At 43.5% G+C, this 23,848-nt stretch overlaps 1 protein-coding gene across 1 annotated transcript; it reads right to left on the bottom strand.

The window, feature by feature from the left end:
- Nucleotides 1-805: 805 nt before the first annotated feature.
- LOC132490400 (small ubiquitin-related modifier 2-like) lies at nt 806-17,071 on the bottom strand. The gene is made up of 4 exons (XM_060098777.1): nt 17,035-17,071; nt 3,134-3,269; nt 1,175-1,216; nt 806-1,091 (listed from the first exon to the last, which is right to left on the bottom strand). The coding sequence occupies exons 1-4, from the start codon at nt 17,069-17,071 to the stop codon at nt 1,025-1,027; spliced, it is 282 nt and encodes a 93-aa protein (XP_059954760.1). The 3' UTR covers nt 806-1,024.
- Nucleotides 17,072-23,848: the final 6,777 nt, after the last annotated feature.

Genomic DNA, 23,848 nt, shown 5'->3' with positions numbered 1-23,848 from the left:
AGGCTAATCTCCCCATTTCAAAGTCAGCTGATCAGCAGCCTCATCCACGTGCGATCTTAGCTCCTCCTTGCCAGGTAACACAGCATAGTCACCAATTCTAGGGATTAGATAACGGACATCTTTGGAGACCTTTATTCTTCCTACTACACCCATTTCATAGGAAATAATGAAAATAAGGTGCATTTCAGGAGCCATGCGCGGTTTTTTGTTTTTGTTTTTTGCGGTACGCGGGCCTCTCACTGTTGTGGGCTCTCCCGTTGCGGAGCACAGGCTCCGGACGCGCAGGCTCAGCGGCCATGGCTCATGGGCCCAGCCGCTCCACGGCATGTGGGATCCTCCCAGACCGGGGTACGAACCCGTGTCCGTCCCCTGCATCGGCAGGCGGACTCTCAACCACTGCGCCACGAGGGAAGCCCTGGTTTTGTTTTTTTGTTTTTTTTTTAACAAGCAGTTTATTTAAACAACAAGACGCTTGACTTGAAGGGAAAACTATCTAGGATTCATTTCTTTTAGAGTAATTTATCCCTACTTAATGACCGACTGCCCTACATGTAACAGTTACGTTCAAAAAAATTATAAAATTGTCTTTGGTTTTACAATGATAAATGAAAAATATTAAAATTCTCCAGTTGAACAAGGTTTGCAAGAATTTTTATGTTGTTCTTTTTTTGTTAAACAGTGAGCGCAAAATAACTTACTGGAATATAAAGAGCTGATGAGCATACCAGTAATGGAGAAAAGGGGGTATCTTCACAGAACCAGTATTCTTCCCCATTCCATCTCCATTTGATGTCGATCGAAACATACCATTGGCCATCTAGTTAAAAAAAAAATGCAATACGCTTGTGCACGTACACCAGTTACTTTAGGTACAATAAAGGAATGGGGAAGGGGAAAATGAAAGAATAGAGAAACTATACTGTAGTAGTCAGGATGTGGTGGAACCAAATTGCGGTTTTCTAATTGAGAATGTCTTCTTGGTCTGGAGGAACAGAATTCTGGAGTAAAGTAGCAGGTTCCCTTTTCAGTAGACACCTTCTGTCTGCTGCTGAAACACATCAAGTGTATTTTCATCCTCCATTTCCAACTGTGCAGGTGTGTCTGTTTCATTGATTGGCTGCCCATCAAATCGGAATCTGATCTGCCTCATTGACAAAGCCTGTCAATAGGCCTTTTTTCACAATAGGCTTTCATTGGTTTACTAAGTGGTGTATGCCTCTTTTTTTTAAAAAAATCTTTATTGGAGTATAATTGCTTTACAATGGTGTGCTAGTTTCTGCTTCATAACAAAGTGAATCAGTCACACACACATGTTCCCATATCCCTTCCCCCTCGCATCTCCCTCCCTCCCACCCTCCCTATCCCACCCCTCTAGGTGGTCACAAAGCACCGAGCTGATCTCCCTGTGCTATGCAGCTGCTTCCCACTAGCTATCTATTTTACGTTGGGTAGTGTATATATGTCCATGCCACTCTCTCACTTTGTCACAGCTTACCCCTCCCCCTCCTCCTATCCTCAAGTCCATTCTCTAGTTGGTCTGTGTCTATTCCTGTCTTACCCCTGGGTTCTTCATGACATTTTTTTTTTCCCTTAGATTCCGTATATATGTGTGAGCATACGGTATTTATCTTTCTCTTTCTGACTTACTTCGCTCTGTATGACAGACTCTAGGTCCATCCACCTCATTACAAATAGCTCAATTTCGTTTCTTTTTATGGCTGAGTAATATTCCATTGTATATATGTGCCACATCTTCTTTATCCATTCATCCGATGATGGACACTTAGGTTGTTTCCAGCTCCGGGCTATTGTGAATAGAGCTGCAATGAACGTTTTGGTACATGACTCTTTTTGAATTATGGTTTTCTCAGGGTATATGCCCAGTAGTGGGATTGCTGGGTCATATGGTAGTTCTATTTGTAGTTTTTTAAGGAATCTCCATACTGTTCTCCATAGTGGCTGTACCAATTCACATTCCCACCAGCAGTGCAAGAGTGTTCCCTTTTCTCCACACCCTCTCCAGCATTTATTGTTTCTAGATTTTTTGATGATGGCCATTCTGACTGGTGTGAGATGATATCTCATTGTAGTTTTGATTTGCATTTCTTTAATGATTAATGATGTTGAGCATTCTTTCATGTGTTTGTTGGCAGTCTGTATATCTTCTTTGAAGAAATGTCTATTGAGGTCTTCTGCCCATTTTTGGATTGGGTTTTTTGTTTTTTTGTTATTGAGCTGCATGAGCTGCTAGTAAATTTCGGAGATTAATCCTTTGTCAGTTGCTTCATTTGCAAATATTTTCTCCCATTCTAAGGGTTGTCTTTTGGTCTTGTTTATGGTTTCTGTGAAATCAAGAAAACATTCCCATTTACCATTGCAACAAAAGGAATAAGATATCTAGGAATAAACCTACCTAAGGAGACAAAAGACCTGTATGCAGAAAATTATAAGACACTGATGAAAGAAATTAAAGATGATACAAATAGATGGAGAGATATGCCATGTTCTTGGATTGGAAGAATCAACATTGTAAAAATGACTCTACTACCCAAAGCAATCTACAGATTCAATGCAATCCCTATCAAACTACCACTGGCATTTTTCACAGAACTAGAACAAAAAATTTCACAATTTGTATGGAAACACAAAAGACCCCGAATAGCCAAAGCAATCCAGAGAAAGAAAAACGGAGCTGGAGGAATCAGGCTCCCAGACTTCAGACTATACTACAAAGCTACATTAATCAAGACAGTATGGTACTGGCACAAAAACAGAAAGATAGATCAATGGAACAGGATAGAAAGCCCAGAGATAAATCCATGCACATATGGTCACCTTATCTTTGATAAAGGAGGCAGTAATGTACAGTGGAGAAAGGATAGCCTCTTCAATAAGTGGTGCTGGGAAAACTGGACAGGTACATGTAAAAGTATGAGATTAGAACACTCCCTAACACCATACACAAAAATAAGCTCAAAATGGATTAAAGACCTAAATGTAAGGCCAGAAACTATCCAACTCTTAGAGGAAAACATAGGCAGAACACTCTATGACATAAATCACAGCAAGATCCTTTTGGACCCATCTCCTAGAGAAATGGAAATAAAAACAAAAATAAACAAATGGTGCATGCCTCTTAATCTTCAACTGCACCACGGAACCGTCCTGCCCCACCACCTTCAAATTAATATGATGGTTGTTCTCAGTCTTGACTCCTTCCTTGGGCTTTTCCTCAGCCAAGGCAAATGCAGGAGTCTCCCCTGCGGCCGCTTCCCAAAAGAGGGACCAGGTCCGCAGCGAACGAGCACACAAGCAGCACCAGGAGCCACAGAAGAGTGAGGCGGCAGCAGTGGAGGAGGGAGAGCATGTTTATTTTTATTTATTATTTATTTTAAAAGAATTGTTAGATTTTATTTTTCCCTATTACTCTTTTTTTTAACTTTTTTAATTGCCTATTTTTAATTTGAATATTTTGACATTTTCTTACTGGTTTATAAAGGTATTTTTCCCTATTACTCTTAAAACTCAGCTTTATCAAGTAATAGGCCAAACTTCTAGAATAACAGCTCTTTCCCAGGCTGTAACCCTTTCAGAAAGAAGACCAAGTTTATCATATACCATGGTTTCAGGATGTTTACACCCCAGAATGCTAAACCAGTTACACAATCATATCTTCCTAGGTCTCATAATCAAAATAGTATGTACCATTTCTCTCCTTCTCTTGCTAAATGCATTCCCTTTTTCCTAAAGTGTTTGTTTGTTACTAAAAGAAGTTTGAGTATCATCCTTTCCAAGAAACCTGTCTACCAGTATGAATTCTTCGCTCAGAGTAAGGACCCGCTTATTCAAGAAAAAAATTTAGAAATATCTGGAACTGATTGTTCTCAGCTTTGGACAGATTAAATTTGTTTTACTCTATACCTGACTTAGCTTTGCTTTCATCCACACTTCCTGTTTGCGAATGTCAAACCCCATCTTTAAAACTCTTGCACTTTCCATTATGACTTGGAGAGGATGGGGGGCTGGGGAAGAGAGCTGGCTTGTTTTGTAGTGGGAGATTCTGAAAAGGGCAGATGTTTACTTTTGAGGTCATTAAGGGGGAAGATGGCAAATGTTCTTCTTCTTGTTCTGATCCTGAAAACACATGCAGGCCAAGACCAGAAGATTCTGGTCCTGAAATGATACTATATTACAACATTGTCTTAAGTACCTTCAGAATTTATATTACTCTTTAATTTATTTTACCTGAGCTTGGGTTCACAGTTAGGTAGACACTGTAAATGAGGTAGTGAGTGGAGCTGAGGAGGAAACAATATGTATTTAATATTTAATTATAAGTAAATAAATGTATTCAATAATTTTATTTATTAAATAAATCCATTTAATTATTAAATTAATTATTACATTATTGAATAAATTAAATTAATACTTCATTATTTATAAAATAAATTTATTTAAAAATATTTAATATTTATTTAGTAGCAGCCCTGGGAAAATATGTAATAGCTGTCATCCTGATCTCAGTTGATATTTAACTATTCCCCTTGAATCTGCAAATGTAGTAGGGGAACATGATCATTTTCCTTTTCATTCTCATCTGCTTGGACCCTCTCTCCTATGATAGCCACCCCAGTATTATTATTACTATTCATAAAAATGAATAGTCCTGGGCCTCCCTGGTGGCGCAGTGGTTAAGAGTCCGCCTGCCGATGCAGGGGATACGGGTTCGTGCCCCGGTCTGGGAGGATCCCATATGCCGCGGAGCGGCTGGGCCCGTGAGCCGTGGCCGCTGGGCCTGCGCATCCGGAGCCTGTGCTCCGCAACGGGGGAGGCCACAACAGTGAGAGGCCCGCGTACCGCAAAAAAAAAAAAAAAAAAAATGAATAGTCCTTCCAAAGATGTTATAAAATAAACCCTTCCAAGGTGGGTTGTTAAGACTTAGAAGAGAAAGGCTCAAGTAAGTTAACTTTATTCATATAGTCATTAGGCAAAAGAAGCAAAATTCCCAGCACCCCCAACCAGTGCTTTTTTCTCCCTGAACCTGGTATATTTAAATGACTCCCATCAATTCCTGAGTTGATTCCAAGGACTGGCCTCTGGAGAATCCTGACATCTAACACAGGTAGAGACACTGTGACCCAGGTCTTAGCCTCTACTCTTACAATGAGAATTGTAAGACTAGAATATTGGAATATTGTTTCGTCAGATGCTGGTGACAGGGACTGCAAACTCACTCAGGTTTGACACTTGAAGGGAGAGGCAGTTGGTTTGTTGAACAGGCATTCCAGAAGGCTCCTCTGCAGATCAAAACCACAGTGAGATAATCACCTCACACCTGTCAGAATGGCTATTATCAAAAAGACAACAGTTAACGAATGTTGACAAAGATGTGGAGAAAAGGGACCCCTTGTGCACTGTTGGTGGGAATGTAAATTAGTGCAGCTACTGTGGAAAGCAGTATGGAGGTTCCTCAAAAAATTAAAAATAGAACTACTGTATGATCCAGCAATTCTTCCTCTGTGTATTTATCTGAAGAAAATGAAGACACTAACTCAAAAAATATATGCACCCCCATGTTCATTGCAGCATTATTTACAATAGCCAAGACATGGAAACAACTTAAGTGTCCATGGATGGATGAATGGATAAAGAAAATATGGTATAGATATACAATGGAATATTATTCAGCCATAAAAAAGAATGAAATCTTGCCATTTGGGACAACATGGATGGACCTTGAGGGCATTATGCTAAGTGAAATAAGTCAGAGAAAGACAAATACTGTATAATCTCATCTACATGTAGAATCTAAAACAAAACAAAAAACCAAGCTCATAGATATAGAGAACCGAGAACTGATTGATGGTTGACAGGGATGGGGAGTGGGAGGTATCAGGGCAATGGGTAAAGGGGGTCAAAAGGTTCAAACTTGAAGTTATAAAAAAGATAAGTCCTGGGGGTGTAATGTAGAGCATGATGACTATAGTTAATAATACCTTATTGTATACTTGAAAATTGCTAAGAGAGTGGATTTTAAAGTTCTCATCATAGGGAAAAAAATGTTTTGTAACTATGAGTGCTGATGGATGTTTACTGGACTTGTTGCAATCATTCACAATATATACAAAGGTCAAATCATTATGTTGTATACTCTAAGCAAGTATAATGTTATACGTCGATTATATCCCCTCCCCAAAAAAATGATTATGCTGGCCTGAAAAAAAGAGGTTCCTGCGTGGCTCTTACATGTTTTCGTGAGGCCCTGTGTTTTGAATAGGTGTGTGTAAAGGGAGGCTCTGTTCAAATTAGATCTCTTGAAGAAAAATCTCTGAGGAAAATGTCTTCAGCAAAAATTGCTACTACCGGGCTTCCCTGTTGGTGCAGTGGTTAAGAATCCCCCTGCCAATGCAGGGTACATAGGTTCAAGCCCTGGTCCTGGAAGATCCCACATACCACGAAGCAACTAAGCCCATGCGCCACAACTACTGAGTCCGTGAGCTTAGAGCCCGTGCTCCGCAGCAAGAGAAGCCACCGCAATGAGAAGCCCCCGCACCGCAATGAAGACCCAATGCAGCCAAAAATAAATAAAATAAAATAAATTATTTTTTTAAAAAATTGCTACTATCTTAGGTTGGCCTTGCTCATTAAAATACACTTACTTGGGACACAGGAAAGAGACAGAGGGGAGCTAAGGGTCACAGGTCATGTTCCAGGGGGGCAGGAGCAGAGTTAGAGCTTAGCCTGCAGGGAGGAGCCCTCGGCATCGACAGCGTGTGGGCAAGAGACAGGCTGGACGGGATGGAGGGAGAGGTCTCCCTGCCATGCAGTCTCAACGAAGGCCTCAGCCCACCCTGTGGGGAGCTCAGAGCGGGGCTGGTCCTTCAGGACAAAGTGGGGTGGGATTGCGGGTTCGTTGGATGCCAGCTGCCCTGAGAAAGGGGTGTATCTTGTGGAGGCAACTTTCTGGAGTGAAACCAGTTTCCAGAGACGGTGCACAGCTGCGAGCTGTCAGTGGACAACCTTCCCAGCAACTGGAGGAGAGAATTCTCCCGTGCTGCAGGGGAATTCAGAGTCTACATGAGCGTCTGCTCTCCTGGGCGAGCCGCTAACCTCTCAGTGAAGAGGAGCATCACCTGTCTGGCCCGGAAAGGTCCCCCAGGCCTGTCTGTTCTTCTGCAACTGCTCCCTCTCTGCCCTGGGCTTCTGTGACCTTACCTCTCCAATAAGGGACTTCTTTTGATGTTGAAAAGCAACAACCCTCTCACTGAATCAAGCCTGTAAATCTGGTTTAGTTTGGCCCTCAGTGTTTTAAAATTTTAAGACTGTTGCCAATATGCAAAAAAATGAGAGACTTCCCCAAAATTCAGCCTTCTGGATTTTTTTTTTTTTAGAAAACAGATCTGGCCACACTCAGCCTAAATCCCTTCAAGGCCACAGTCGTCGGACATGTCACGAGCCCACCAATGTGTCAAGATCCTCACCAGGCCTCCAGCCCCTGGGAGCACAGGCTAGATTTTGAAAAATATTCAGTTATTTAAACATGGCTTCTAGGTTAATGCTCTTTTAATGTCAACAACTCAGCTAACCTTTTATGAAACCCCAAATGAACAAATCTCTCAATTACACATACTTTGCTAAGTAGTGAATATGAATTTTTTTTATTTTTATTTTTTTATTATTTTTGGCTGCGTTGGGTCTTCGTTACTGCCCACGGTTTTTCTCTAGTTGCAGCGGGCAGGGGCTACTCTTCGTTGCGGTGTGCGGGGCTTCTCATTGCGGTAGCTTCTTTTGTTGCGGAGCATGGGCTCTAGGCACGCAGGCTTCAGTAGCTGTGGCATGTGGGCTCAGTAGTCGTGGTGCACGGGCTTAGGTGCTCCGTGGCATGTGGGATCTTCCCAGACCAGGGCTCGAACCCGTGTCCCCTGCATTGGCAGGCAGACTCCCAACCACTGAGCCACCAGGGAAGCCCCCCAGTGTCTTAATTCCTCTCCACTCCAGGGTCTAGTTCAGTACTCACCGTGGGGTCCACTGAAACCCAGCCTCTTGCCTGGCTCCTTTCCCAGAGCCTCGCGGCCTCAGGGAGCTAATCAATGCTCAGGGTTTTGGGCATCCCCTCTTCATTAGAAGTGACCAAAAAGCAGTGGACAGACACCCGAGTCACCTCTCCCTGGCTGGGTGGCCTTGTGTGAGTCATTTAACTTCTCTCAGCTTTAACCGATTAGCCTGTGAAACACCTGCTCCACGTACCCATGAGAGGCATGTTTTGGGGCGCCTGCTCAGCCCACACCCACTCTTCTGAGACCCGCTCCCACCCATGGCCTGGTCAACCACGTGTGTGCTACATGACCCTGATGAACAGACTACTGGACTAGTGGGGGATGCCCAAAGACAGCTGATACATTGGCTGCTCAGTGATCAAATGTGTTCTTTTTTTTTTTCTCAAAAACCCAAGCAAAGAGCCCCAGAGAATGGTGGGCATGGGAACTAAAAGGTGCCGACGCCAGCCCGCCACCTCTCCCCCAGAGAGCACCGTGAAGAGCAATCAGACACAGGCAGCTGCTGAGGGAAGCAGGAGCACCGAGCAGACAGACAGACACGAGGACGGGAGCACCCACGGGACTGGTCTCATCTTGGAGCCCCAGGGCTTCCAGAGTCCCCTGGGTTCAGCTAGCTGTTCTTTGGTTCCAGGAGATGCCCTTGAGCCAACCGCCCTTTCATTTGTACTAACTCCTGTGTCTCTCTGATCCTTTCAACTAAAAAGCCTTGATCAGCACAGTCTCACAGAAGCGTGAAGAAGATAGGTAGCTAGGATACCTGTCTTCAGATCAACAAAGGATCTGTCTCCCTTGTGAAACCTCTTCAGTGTTCTATTGGCTCCCAAAAGAGCCCATAAAGTACTTTCTGAGTGGTCATTACGGGTTCAGCCTTGAGGGGCCTGGTTGGGTTTAGGAAAGTGGAGAAAAGGCGGGGATTAGAGCCACACAAAGGCCCTGAGGCAGATGTAAGCAAAGTGTGGGAGAGGGGAGGAGTCATGGGACAGACCGAGAAGGCAGCGTCACCTGAGTTGTCATTTTGGACACACATTCCCTCTTCTAGTACTAGGAACCCTCTTTTTTTTTTTTTAATAAATTTATTTTATTTATTTATTTTTGGCCACATTGGGTCTTCATTGCTGCGCTCGGGCTTTCTCTAGTTGTGGTGAGAAGGGGCTACTCTTCGTTGCAGTGCGTGGGCTTCTCACTGAGGTGGGTTCTAGGTGCACAGGCTCAGTAGTTGCGGCGCCCGGGCTTAGTTGCTCTGCGGCATGTGGGATCTTCCCGGACCAGGGCTCGAACCCATGTCCCCTGCATTGGCAGGCGGATTCTTAACCACTGCACCACCAGGGAAGCCCTGGAACCCTCTTTTTTAAGAGAACCCACCCTACCTTATGGGGCAAGAGTTCATTCTTCCTTCCAGCACCACCACCAGCAGCAGGTGGGTGGGCATGTGACCCTCATGGGCCAATCCCAGCACACTGCATTCTCCAGGTCACTGTGATTGGCTGAGGGGTGGGCTCATCAGCTATGACTCATAACCTGGCTGGGCCAATCAGAATCTCCCCTCCAGTTTTGCTACAGAACCCTTGGGGGAATGACATTTTCTCTAGATCATAAGCCATGAAGAGTGTAAACTGAGGGGGCAATCTTGGCCTCTATGTGGCGAGATCTGGACAGAGAATATGGCCCAAAGGAAAGTAGGGATCACAGAGAAGGAGGGGGCAAGGAGTCCAGATGACATCATTTGGACTCCTGAATCCAGCTATACCTGAAGCCATTCCCAACCCTTATACTGATCAGTTATAAGGAACCAATATATCTCCTTATCTTTCCTTACAGTGGTTTGATTTAAATTTATATTACTTGCCAAAACAACAACAAAAACAAAAACAAAAAAACACCTTGGACTTCCCTGGTGGCGCAGTGGTTGAGAGTCCGCCTGCCGATGCAGGGGACACGGGTTTGTGCCCCGGTCTGGGAAGATCCCACATGCCGCGGAGCGGCTGGGCCTGTGAGCCGTGGCCGCTGAACCTGCGCGTCCGGAGCCTGTGCTCCGCAACGGGAGAGGCCACGACAGTGAGAGGCCTGCGTACCGCAAAAAAAAAAAAAAAAAAAAAAAAAAGGGCTTCCCTGGTGGCGCAGTGGTTGAGAGTCCGCCTGCCGATGCAAGGGACATCGGGTTCGTGCCCCGGGCTGGGAAGATCCCACATGCCGCGGAGTGGCTGGGCCCGTGAGCCATGGCCGCTGAGCCTGCGCATCCGGAGCCTGTGCTCCGCAACGGGAGAGGCCACAACAGTGAGAGGCCCGCGTACCGCAAAAAAAACAAAAAAACAAAAAACAAAAACACCTTGACAACAATGGAAGTTAAGGGAGAGAGGTGGAAACAGGGTTGGACAGGAAGGGTGGTCTTTGATGACTCTGAAAGCCTGCAGGGAAGTTTGCCTTGTTACGGTAAGTGGGTCTTTCCTGGTTGTCAGTGAGAGATGCTGTAACCCGTCTTCACTTCTGATGCTTCCCTTGATGTGCTGAGGGGCACTGCACTGATCCTTTCCTTTAACTGTAAGAGGGTGCCAACAACATTTCACTTCAAATCATCAATGTAATACGTTTAGACAAAAGAGGCTATTAGTCTCGGAAAGGACAGCTTTAAAGACATCGAAATGTGTTCTCTTTCTGCTTTCTTCTGTGTTCTGTGCGCCTCTCCCTGAATTCCCAGATACAAACTAGAGAATGCAGCAGTGCCTGGAGCACAGTGGTAACATCCAGTATTATTTTGACAGCACAATTCAGGGCTGACCACCCTCCAGAGTGTGAAGTTCGCTACAGTACATGGCACATCCCAATCACAAGTGCCAAGAGAGCTAAGGAAACATTAGAGAGGTTTATTCCGGGGATCTTTAAATTTGGGCTGGAGAAAAGATCACACGTCCACGGGTAGAAGACAGAGGGTAAAGGGAAGGCATAAGGAGGAGGATGGGAGATGCAGAAAGCAGGGAAGCAGGAGGAGATACGGGAGGAGGGAGCCAATACAGGTGGAAAGAGGAAGCTAAGAAGAGTACCGAGAGAAAGGAGAGGAAAGACTAGGAAATGTTTAGGCCAAGACCCAGCTCCCTCTCTGGGTCCTCCGTAGGCAGGGGGACAGCTACATCGTTTGTAGGGCCCAGTGCAAAACCCAGGTGCGGAGCTGTAAGCAGATAGGGTAGGGGGGTCCCCAGAGAAAGAGAACCAGGCATGGCTTTGTTGACATTAAGAGAAGCTATTTTGTGATGTAAGTCTGGCCACAGTGCTTGCCCTTGAACAGGTCTCAGTAATCAAGGATCTTAAGAGAAGTGAGGGTATGCAGGAATGAAGGAAGAGCTGTCAAGAAACAGTAGCTCAGCAATAAAACAGAGTCTAGTTCCTCCTCAAGAGGGAGATATATATAACAATCTGATACACATCTTTGCGATCAGGAACTAAGGTCCCCACCCAGGTGGAGGAAGGAATGATGAGGTTGACCCTCGCGACTTCTATCAACTAAAGCTTGGACTCTGTCGACCTTTGCCCCAATTCTATGCTGAATTCTCCTCTGCTCAAGCCCATTCACGAATGTGCATGGACGCTTAGCTTAAAACTTCCCCAATCTTGCTATCTGGGGAGACACTGATCCCCAGTGTTCTCCTTACTTGCTGCAAGTAATGATAAATCCTTCCTTCTCCAGATCTTTTTTTTTTTTTTTTTTTTTTTTTGTGGTATGTGGGCCTCTCTCACTGTTGTGGCCTCTCCCGCTGCGGAGCACAGGCTCCGGACGCACAGGCTCAGCGGCCATGGCTCACGGGCCCAGCCGCTCCGCGGCATGTGGGATCTTCCCAAACCAGGGCACGAACCCATGTCCCCTGCATCGGCAGGCGGACTCTCAACCACTGCGCCACCAGGGAGGCCCAAGCCCCATTCTTAAAGATCTCCCTTCCACACACACGCACATGAACACCTCCAAGGAGCCCTGGGGAAAAGAAACTTCTGTGACTTCACTTAAACCAGTGTTTCTCAACTGACTCGTGGCATGACCACGGAAACACGGTCCCCCTAATACTCGGTGTTAACCTCCCACAGAACCCATTTGGCAAAATGCTTGAAGATCTGGAGGTTCCTCGAGATCACCCACAGCAGCCCTTCCCACTCTGAGATTCGATGCTCAAGAACCCGCTATGCTTGGCTGTGGGGCGACAGCAACTTCCTTGCACCAGATTGGATGGTGGGAGGAGGGGTGAAGGAAGGGGGTGGGAGTAACCCCCCGAGTTTACTGTGGCTGCAAAACCTCCAAGATGAGACATCGACTCCCCTAAACTCCCCTCCACGCAAGCACACAAAAGCCTTTTTTTAAATTCTAAATGTATTCAAAATGTTCCCTTTACTTTAATGCCTAACCTCCCCAGAAATTTTTCAAAGGGAACTTCGATACCACATGTAGGACAGGGACTCCTTGGCTATGGTAAATAAATACAAAGTTTGTAGAAGACTTGCAATCACAGATCATTGTATCCAAAGTGTATCATTGTATTTAGGGAGAAGTTATGCCCAGAACTCTCCGTATTCCAGTTCCTGTGATCAGGAACCCAGGAATTCCTCAAATTGAAACCCTTATCCTTAACAAAGATTAGTTAAATGTCAACATTGTTGAGAAGAACAAGGTTTAATGCAGAAAAGAACCCAGGTGTTGGTTTTTTTGTGTGTTTGTTTGTTGTTATTGCTGTTGTTGTTTGTTTCTCCATACACCGTAAAGACTGAGGGTTTTGAGCTGAAGCTCAAGGCTGGATCTCAACTATTCCTCACTCCCTTTGTTGCAGTAGACAAGTCACTAAATCCTCTTCTCTGTGCTTTTGTTTTCTCATCTGTAACATGGGAATAATAGCGGTAGTAAAGATTCTTCTAGCAGTACGATGACACGTGAGAAAGCCCTCTAAAATCTAACTGCAGCAGGCTTTGCTAAAGCACCTCTTACTTTCCAATTACAAATGTAAAGAGCCACATCTCCACAGTGAGGCATGGACAGATGATTTTTAAATCAGAAGAAAAAAAAAGGGTTATCAAAATACTTAGCAAGAATTCCCCCCTCAGTGGTCATTTTGCTTGGAGGTCCAAACTATAACCAAATGCAATGAACTATGCTTACTTGGGAGATTCTTAAGCTCCCTTTACATGAATCCTTCTGAAATATACCAACTGGTTCTTAGCGAGCAATCAGTTCAGCAGGGACCCTAGGAGGGCGCTGGTGCCGCCTGCCGGCTTGGAGTGGTATGACAAGTGTGCTCTACAGAGACAAAGGGAGGTAGTCTGGAAGCCCTGAATGGGGAATCTGAGAAACCTGGGCTGGAGCAAAATATTCTGACCTGGAGCCTCGCTGTTCAAATTGTGGTCCTCTGGCCAGCAGCACTGGCATCACGGGGAGCTTGATGGAAATGTAAAATCAGACTGCATTTTAATAAGATGCTCCACCACACACATAGAACACAAACTTATGGTTACCAAAGGGGAAGGGGGGAGGGGTAAATTAGGAATTTGGGATTAACATATACACGCTACTATATGTAAAATAGATAACCAACAAGGACCTACTGTATAGCATAGGGAACTATACTCAATATTTTGTAATAACCTATAAGGGAAAAGCATCTGAAAAAAAATATGTATGTATAACTGAACTACTTTGCTGTACACCTGAAACTAACACAATGTTGTAAATCAACTATACTTCAATTAAAAAAAAGGGGGGGGGGCTTCCCTGGTGGCACAGTCCGCCTGGCAATGCAGGATACACTGGTTCAAGCCCTGGTCCGGGAAGATCCCACATGCCATGGAGCAACTAAGCCCGTGTGCCACTACTGAGCCTGCGCTCTAGAGCCCGCGAGCCACAACTACTGAAGCCTGCACGCCTAGAGCCCGTGCTCTGCAACAAGAGAAGCCACTGCAATGAGAAGCCCGCGCAAGGAAGAGCAGCCCCCGCTCGCCACAACTAGAGAAAGCCTGCGCACAGCAACAAAGACCCAATGCAGCCAAAAATAAATAAATTTATCAAAAAAAAAGAGAAAGAAATGAAGGATGTATCCACCCCTCAACAAATAAAATATTACATTAAAAAGAAAAAGATCTGGACTTCCCTGGTGGTCCAGTGGCTAAGACTCCACGCTCCCAATGCAGGGGGGCCCGGGTTTGATCCCTGGTCAGGGAACTATATCCTGCATGGATACCGCAACTAAGAGTCCACAAGCTGCAACTAAAAAAGATACCGCATGCCACAACTAAAGACCCTGTGTGCCGCAACTAAGACCTGGCACAGAAGAAAGAAAGGAAAGGAAAGGAAAGGAAGGAAGGAAGGAAGGAAGGAAGGAAGGAAGAAAGAAAGAAAGAAAAAGAAAGAAAGAAAGAAAAGAAAAATCTTCCAAGCAATTTATATGTGCATTGGAGTTCAAGAAACATGTTCTGGAGGATTTAGTCTAGTGACTAAAGGTCAAAGGGGAATTCTAAAAGTAGGAAGCTACTTTAAATAAAATTTTTTTAAAAACCCAGGTAGGGATAGCAACTCACAGAAAGCTTAGCACTTCTCTATTTAGTTCAAGTCCTTTGTCACACCAACCAGTAAACTGAGTGCTTTGCCCCACAACTCTGCTTTTCTTAATTTCATTTTCATCATATTTCCTACTTATTCTTTTGAAGGCTTTTTTTTCCTTCCACAGAATTATTTCTACAATTTTATAATAAAATTACCCAGGAAAACAGGATTCCTTCCCGTTATGGAAAATTTGTTTTATGATCTTATTTTCTGAATTACTGTCTTAGAGTTTCTTGGTTGCAAGCAACAGAAATGAATTCTGGGAAATATAAGCAAAAAAAATGTATTGGGTAGATATGGTGGTAGCTTATAGAATCAAAGAAAAAGCTGAGCAATGAGGTCTTAGAAAGGACAGGAAGCAGGGCCACACCTTTGGGACACACCCGTGTCAAGTGTTTTCAGCCCTGCCTGTGTTGCTGATCAATATGCAAATTCTCAGGACACAGAATCTGTTTGGCTTGGTTCATGCCTGGCCCTTGGAGAAGGAAGGGCAGGGCATCTCAGTTTCAAGACTCATTGAAAGTGTATCTAATGAGGAAGGCTGGGTTCAACGGCTGTTACAGTCAACATCCACCCTGATTGGTCGAGCATGGTAGTACCCATGTCACTCCAGTTTTTATATATTTTGACCATCACCCTGGAGAGAGTGAGTCCCCAAGGAAAACTGAGGTGTTTTAGCTGAAAAAGAAGGAAAGGATAATGGGCAGGCAAAATCAATAGATATTCTCTATACATCTCTATTGTGAAATAAACACGCACCCACCAAGGTACTGATTGAAGAAGATATTGATAATGTATTTACTCTAAAACCCATGTATCTGTAACTATTATTCCAAGAGGTATCCAAGAGGTTAAAGGGGGGGGGTATATTTTTAATCCTTTATGCACACAATTGGAGCATTCAGTGAAATCTTGATGATCTTTGGCTTTTCAAGGCAAATATACCTTCTACAACATCATCAGATTTAAACAGTGGAAAGGGCTCCTACCTGCCAAGCCTTCTGGCATGCATCACCCCTCTAACATTCTAATGTATTCACGGGCAATGTTATACAAATGGTGGGGATTTTTTTTTCTTTTTAAAGAAGAGAGAATAAAAATGATTGTGTAGCTATGAAAAATACACTCTGTTACCAGAGCCCCATCACAGTTCTTTCAGAAAACATCTTGGGGGAATAAATAGCTGCAGTCTCATAGCAACATTCAGTTCGACAATGCTCAGAGCTGAAACACGTTCTTGGGTTAGAAATTTGCCTACAAAAGGATGCCATCCAGAGTCACCTTTAATTGTGGATAATAGAGTCAGTCCACAGCCAGGGGAAATGGGTCTCAATCAGGTAGTCCTTCTGCTTCCTTGGAATTTTGCAAGAACTGGCCAATGTCCTCATAAAGCTAAATGAATGAACCTGTATGTCATAGAGGGGACTCCGTGACATACCCAGTAACCTGACAAAGGCTTCTTAGCTGAAAGAAAACGTTTTCTTTTACGTTCTATGCACTGGTCACACTCTACAAATAGCTTATAATAATAATAATAGCAGAAAGGAAAAAATGATGGAACCCCCTCCCCACAGGTGTACCTCTACAAGCAGTGCTGTTACATTCATTAAGTCTATCTGAAGTCTTATTTCTCTTCTTTAAAATTGTTCCATGAGGTTAAATAATCTATTTTTGTACTGTTGGAGGGACCTGGCATCCATGGCCCAAGTAATTAGCAAATGCACATTTCTTTGATCCTCTTGTTTCATTTTTAAAATCCAAGTGGTTTTTGCATTCTATGCCACCATCTATCCTTGTATATTTTAATAAGAAACTAATGTTTTCTAAAGTAGTGAATATAACAAAAAGGAAACAGACTCACAGATATGGAGAACAAACTAGTGGTTACCAGTGGAGAGAGGGAAGGGGGAGGGGCAAGATAGGGGTAGGGGATTGGGAGATACAAACTACTACCTATAAAATAGATAAGCAACAAAGATATACAGTACAATACAAGGCATACAGCCAATATTTTATAATAAATATAAATGGAAATAACCTTTAAAACTAGAGAATTACTGTGTTGTACATCTAAAACTTCCATAATATTGTACACCTAAAACTTCCATAATATTGTCATACCTCAACTATAACTCACTGAAAATAAATAATAACAATTATGATAGCATATGATACTACTTGTATGTGGAATCTAAAAATGATACAAATGAACTTATTTACAAAACAAAAATAGACTCACAGACATAGAAAACAGACTTCTGGTTACCAAAGGTAAACCAACTATACTTCAATAAATGTTTTAATTTAAACAGTAAAAATAAATGAATAAATAGTAAAAAAAATAAAAAAAAATTTAAGTACCTAAAAAAAAGAAAGAAATGAATGTTTTCCAGAAAACTCTGGAGGCACATTGGCCCTCCAGGTAGTGGGGGCAGGCACAGGCCATGGTCACCTGGCTGAGATGGTCCAGTTTGGAGCAAAGGGACTAGTTTTCCAGCCCTGGCACCATCATCCAGAAACAAGGCCAAGACCAGGCCAGGAACTTAATTTTACTGCACCTCAGTTTCCCCATTTGGGCAGTTAGGTGGTTTGTGTATACTCTCTAATGCAGCTGAAAAGCCTACTGTTCTGGTCATCTTCACTGTGGGCTCCAAGGGTAGAACAGGAAACACAAAAAAGTGGCCAGAAAGCCACTAAGGAACCTATCTTTGAAACTTTCTTTTACAACCCCCATCTCTGGTCCACAGCCTTTGAGGAGCAGGTCCAAGGAACTGAGGTATTGAACTGGAAGCCAGAAGTGTAAGATAAAAAACGATCCAAGAGTGTATCCTTTAAATACCAAAGCCTTGATTGGGCTGCTGTCCATCATCTGTTCTCTCTTTATCTGGAGCAAGCAGCCGTGGTCGGCACTGAGGCTTCATCCACAGTGCTTGTCCTCCTCTGACAGGCATTGTCATCACTGAATGCTGAGATGGAGGCTTATCGGGAGCTTGGAGGGATAAATGTGATCTTGGGCGACTGAATTAAGATTGGAAAATATCTTGACAGGCTGGAATAATGGATAAAATCTAACGTTTGAAATGTAATCAGGATAAATGGAAAATCTGGCTCACGGGTTCAGAATACCAAGTGCACAGAAATCGCTGATCTTGTAAAACAAAAGGCCTAGAATGTTCAGTTTACTACGTATGTCACTCTGTGCCAGCAGGCTCAACAAGATGACTCGACATCACCATCACCACCTCCCCAACCAAAGCAAACATGGCGTGGAATTTGCTGAATAAAACTAACCCAAGCAAGAGAAGGAAAACGTGCTCTATCCTCCCATCAGGTCATGTCTGTGTCATTAGGAGTGATAGGAAGGAAAACAGACAAGCCCAAGAGAGAAAGACAGACTCCAGCCTGATGAGATGTGGCCTTGCAGGGCAGGAAGACCAGGAAAGAATCCAGAATTGAACCAGGGCTTAAAAAGATGAGGAACGTTAATGCAAAATCCCAACCACCCAAAGCAGGTGATAAAATAAAAAGAGGTGGGCCTCCCTGGTGGCGCAAGTGGTTGAGAGTCCGCCTGCCGATGCAGGGGATACGGGTTCGTGCCCCGGTCTGGGAGGATCCCATATGCCGCGGAGCGGCTGGGCCCGTGAGCCATGGCCGCTGAGCCTGCGCGTCCGGAGCCTGCGCGTCCGGAGCCTGTGCTCCGCAACGGGGGAGGCCACAACAGTGAGAGGCCCGCATACCGCAAAAAAAATAAATAAATAAATAAAAATAAAAATAAAAAAGAGGTTGAGAAAGAATCACATAAGAATGTAAAAGAGTTGATGGAATGAAAATGCCAGATGGCAAGACAATAAGATACCTGGAGATAAAAGGAAAAGCAACCAAGCAGAAAAGGAAGTTCTATAAAGCAGGAATGGAGGCTATGAGTCAAATTGGGGTGGGGTGAGAATTGGGGCGTGGAGTGATGGAGACCCAGAAGACAGATGTAATCCAGTTACACCAAGGGCATGGGCTCCAGGGCCCCTTGTTTCGATGACCATAAAAAGGGTTCAGTGAATTCTTCCGAAGTTTGAGATTTGCTCAGAATGCGTGCAGCCCAGATCCCTGTCTCAACAAAAACCTCTGTCTGATGTGCAATATTATTGTCCTTAAGCAGGTAGCTCAGTTTTTCCGGGATGATAAAACTACTCCTTTCTGCCTAAGTTTTTTAAAAAAACCACTCACTATTTACTAAAGTATAACCTACTTGCACATATCTAAATGTAGGGCTTGAAGAATTTTCACAAACTGAGCACAGAACCTTCATCAAGAAACGGAACAGAAGCAGAACAGAAGCCCCGTCACATTCCATTCTCATTACTACCTCTCCCCCAGGGCAACCTCTGTCCTAACTTCTGATGATAGATTTGTTTTGCACCTGATATAAATGGAATCATGCAGTAAATTCTCTCATGAGAGTCATCAGTACTGTATGTGGTTGTAGATCATTCACCTCATTGCTGGGTAGTATTCCACTGGGTGAACACAGCACACATTACACATCCAGTGTTGATGGACATCTGTGGAGTTTCCAGTTGAGGGCTGTTATGAATAATACTGCACTGAACTTCCGGTTCATGGCTTTTGGTGGGCATACGCATGCATTACTGCTATGTCATAACAAAGGGTAGAATTACTGGGTCACATACACACTCTATAACAATATGATATCACTTATATGTGGAATCTAAAATATGACACAAATGAACTTATCTATGAAACAAAAACAGACTCACAGAGAGAGAACAGACGTGTGGTTGCCAAGGGGGAGGGGAGGTGGGGAGGGATGGATTGGGAGTTTGGGATTAGCAGATTCAAACTATATATTATACACAGAATGGATAAACAACAAGGTCCTACTGTATAGCACAGGGAACTATATTCCATACCCTGTGATAAACCATAATAGAAAGAATGTGAAAAAGAATGTATATATATGTATAACTGAATCACTTTGCTGTACAGCAGAACTTAACACAACATTGTAAATCAACTATACTTCAATAAAATAAATTTTTAGAATTTTTTTTAAAAATTAAAAAGGATATCTGAAAACTTCCCCTGTCACTCTGGAGAACTGTGTGCAGATCTGGGCAGGATATTTATGAAATAGGCATTCTGAGAAGTTCATCTGAAGGGTATGCTGCAGGTGACACCCTTAGTAAGACTGTAATAACCATGTCCAGTGAGAGCCACTGAGGAAGTGGGCATGTGGAGATGGAGAAGACACCCCCAGGGGGAAGCTGACTTCAGATGTGAGAAGGGCTGTAATGTTAGAAGAGCTTCTGGTTGAACCGGGTAGATTGAGCACATGCATTTATCTTTCTTTTTCTCAAAGACCCAATTAAAATGAAAGGGGGGGACTGATTAAGTTGATAACCAATTGGTCTCTTTTTAAAAAAAATAAATCTATTTATTTTTCTATTTTTGGCTGTGTTGGGTCTTCGTTGCTGTGAGCAGGCTTTCTCTAGTTTTGGCGATCGGGGGCTACTCTTCGTTGAGGTGAGCGGGCTTCTCATTGTGGTGGCTTCTCTTGTGGAGCTCCGGCTCTAGGTGCACGGGCTTCAGTAGTTGTAGCACGTGGGCTTCAGTAGTTGTGGCTTGCGGGCTCTAGAGCGTAGGCTCAGTAGTTGTGGTGCACGGGCTTAGTTGCTCCGCAGCATGTGGGATCTTCCCCGACCAGGGCTCGAACCCGTGTCCCCTGCATTGGCAGGTGGATTCTTAACCACTGCACCACCAGGGAAGTCCCACAATTGGTCCAGTGGTTAGAACTCTACCGTTTCACTGCTGAGGGTGCGGGTTCGATCCCCGGTCAGGGAACTAAGATCCCACCAGAGGCGTGGTGTGGCCAAAAATTTCTTTTTAATTTTTTAAAAAACTTTGATTTTTTTACATTTTTGACAGTTGTATAAGTACCTAGGGAGGTTTTCCTTCTTAAGTCAGAAAGTCAAGTCTAGTAGTTTTATACTAGACATGGTCCGAAGGTTAAAGACAATAAGAGATGAGAGAATAGGCAACAGCAGACAAGGTGTATAACAAAATATTTTAAAATGGTAGGTGGATGAAGAAGCTGTGAGAGCTGAGGAGATGCCTGCAGAGGGGGAAGCCAAGGAGAAACCAGCACTGTATTCTACAGAACCTGGAAACGTTGCAGGAGGTCAGGCACAGGAAGCAGAGAAGCAGGAGTGAGACGTGATAGGACAGAAAGAGGGAAAGAAACATTATGGAAAGAGAAGATAAGGAGCAGAGAGACCCTCATGTCCCGGCCCCATTCTACACGAAGGGGTTGGGTGGCCACCAACTCTGCCCAGAGGAGAGTAGAAGCGTGAGGCAAAAGTGCAGTAGAGAAGCCCTAGGTCCGAGATGCTAGGGGATAAATGGGGTGGTGGAGGCACCACACTGAAAACAGAGTCTCTCAGTGGAAGCTCACATACTGGATGGTGAGACTCCCAGCCTCCATCCTCCTGCTCAAGCTCTAGGCAAGGACTTGATGAGGTTTTTTGGAGAAACAAAAATGCCCCAGAGGAAAAACCCTGTAGATACCAACATTTGGTGCTCTCAATGAACAAACAAAATGATAGGTTCCCTGGCTATTATTGGTTAAGATATATTCGGTTGCAGGTAAGAGAACCCAGTCAACAGTAACTTAAATAAATATAGGCTTGTTTCTTTAATATAACAACAACAAAACTGGAAGTAGGCGGAAGGTGGCATTAGTTCAGCCAGTTAGCAATGTCAGCGAGTTTTTTTTTTTTTTTTTTTTACTTTTGTGGTTTTCAATCTTCTTGGTCTCTGGACCCCTTTAGACTCTTAAAAATGACTGAGGGTCTCTGGACCCCTTTAGACTCTTAAAAATGATTGAGGGCCCTAAAGTGCTTTTGTTCATATGAGTTATACCTACTGATATTTGCTTTATTAGAAATTAAGATTGAGGAACTTCCTGGTGGCACAGTGGTTAAGAATCCATCTGCCAGTGCAGGGGACACAGATTCAATCCCTGGTCCGGGAAGATCCCACATGCCGTGGAGCAACTACGCCCACAAGCCACAACTACTGAAGCCTGCTCACCTAGAGCCCGTGCTCCGCAACAAGAGAAGCCACCGCGATGAGAAGCCTGCGCACCGCAATGAAGAGTAGCCCCCGCTCGCCACAACTAGAGAAAGCCCGCGCGCAACGAAGACCCAACACAGACAAAGATAAATAAATGAATAAATAAATAATTTTTGAATGCTTAAAAAAAAAGAAATTAAGATAGAAAACATTCAAAAACCCAAGAATACACAATCACCCATTCATTGGCTGTCAGAATGAAAACAACATCACACGTCAGCCAGCCTCTGGAAAACGCCACTGTACACTCATGAGAGAACAAGGACAAAGGAAATAATGTCTTGGTATTAATATTAACACAGTTTGACCCCTGAAAGTTCCTCAGACAACATTTTGAGAACTACCACTTGTGCCTTCTGAACCAGCTTCAGGCGTCACATTTAAACTCAGAACAGGAAGAAGGGAAGAGGTGGGCAGGCCAGCCATATTGTCTTCTGGTCAAGAAAGGAAAAGCTTTCCCAGGAGCTCTTAGCCGACTTCCCTTCACAGCTCCCTGGCCAGAACTGTCGTGAAAGATGAAAGCAAAGACCAAAACCAAACAGAAGTTTGTTTTGAAGTTTCTGAAGGAAACAGAGACAATTCAGAGAACAGAATAGCAAAAATTTTAAACCCATAATTCATTTCCTCAGAGAAGTACAAGGACCATATCACATCCCCAGAACAAGAACAATATACTGTTAAAATATTTTATAGCTGAAATAAAAATTTAACCAATGGCTGGGGAGATAAAACTGAGGAAATCTCATACACACACACACACACACACACACACACACACAAGACAGAGCAAGTAAAATAGAAGAGATAAGATTTTAAAATTTAGAAGATAAGTACATGAGGTGTAACCATCCACATCATATATAAATTGTAGAAAGGAAGAACTGAGAAAACAGAGAGAAAATTATCATGGAAATAAAAAGAAAATGCTCCCAAATTGAGAGATATGAGTTTCCCAATTCCTGTGTGCCCAGCAAGAAGAGGGAAAAACCCTCAAGGTATGTCATTATGGCATTTTAGAATGCTGCAGACAAAGCAAGCTCCCAAAGGAAGAGAGAGACAGAGACAGAGAAAGAGACAGGGAGAGAGAGATTTTGAGAGAGAGAAGTCAATATAAAAAAAGAAAATTGAGAATCACTTTGTATAGTTTGACTATGTATAGATTGCTGCTTTGAAAATAATTTTCCTTCATATTTTTGAAGGTATTGCTTCATTGTCTTCTAGCTTCTGGGACTGCATCCTGATCCTCTCTCTCTCTTTTTCTTTTTTGTACGTGACCCCTTTCTCTCTCTCAAAAATCTCTCTCTCTCTCCATATATATATATATATATATATATATACACACACACACACACACACACACACACACACACACACACACACATATATGTATGTATATCTCATATTGGTTCTTAATGGTTCTGTTTCTCTGGGTACCATGTAACAAACTGGGTGGGGGATTTCTATTATGACAAGAAAGAAGAGAAGGACAGATACTGGGGGACTATTATGAAAAAGAAGTACTTATAAACTCCAAGAAGAGCAAAAAGGTGTACAAGAAAGGAAACGTAGCCATGGTATTCTACTTGGCTCACCAATGACTGATCTTTCATTTAATCATAATAAGTAAACTCTGAAATATTGGTTTAACCAAAAATCATCATATAACTTTCGGGAGGGTAAGAGGAAGTAAATGAGGGACAACGGATGGCTTCCAGGTGCTGAATGATCTTGTATATTAGGACCCTGCTATAGACCGAATGTTTGTGTCCACTCCACAAAATTCATATGTTGAAATCCTAACCCCAAATATCATGGTATTAGGAGGTGGGGATTTGGGGGAGGTGATTAGGTCATAAGGGTGGAGACCTCATGAATAAGATTAGAGCCCTTATATAAGAGACCCAGAGAGCTCCCTTGTCCCTCTTGCCATAGTGAGCTGTCTATGAACCAGGAAGTGGGTCCTCATCAGACACTGAATCTGCTGATGCCTTGATCTTGGACTTCCCAGCTTCCAGAATTTTGAGAGATACATTTCTGCTGTTTGTAAGCCACCCAGTCTGTGCTATTTTGTTATAGC

This window comes from Mesoplodon densirostris, chromosome 5 (genome assembly GCF_025265405.1).
Source record: "Mesoplodon densirostris isolate mMesDen1 chromosome 5, mMesDen1 primary haplotype, whole genome shotgun sequence".
In the NCBI taxonomy this organism is placed as follows: Eukaryota; Metazoa; Chordata; class Mammalia; order Artiodactyla; family Ziphiidae; genus Mesoplodon; species Mesoplodon densirostris.
Note: the sequence above shows the minus strand (reverse complement) of the source record. Positions and strands in the feature narration are given on the sequence as shown.

Coding starts and splice junctions, on each gene's coding strand:
- LOC132490400 (XM_060098777.1), bottom strand. CDS start 17,071: ATGGCCTGTGCCTGCCCCCACTACCTGGAGGGCCAAT. Junction 3,270..17,034: donor CCACTACCTGGAGGGCCAAT/GTGCCTCCAGAG, acceptor TCTTTTGGGAAG/CGGCCGCAGGGGAGACTCCT. Junction 1,217..3,133: donor GTGCAGTTGAAGATTAAGAG/GCATGCACCATT, acceptor TAAAAAAAAGAG/GCATACACCACTTAGTAAAC.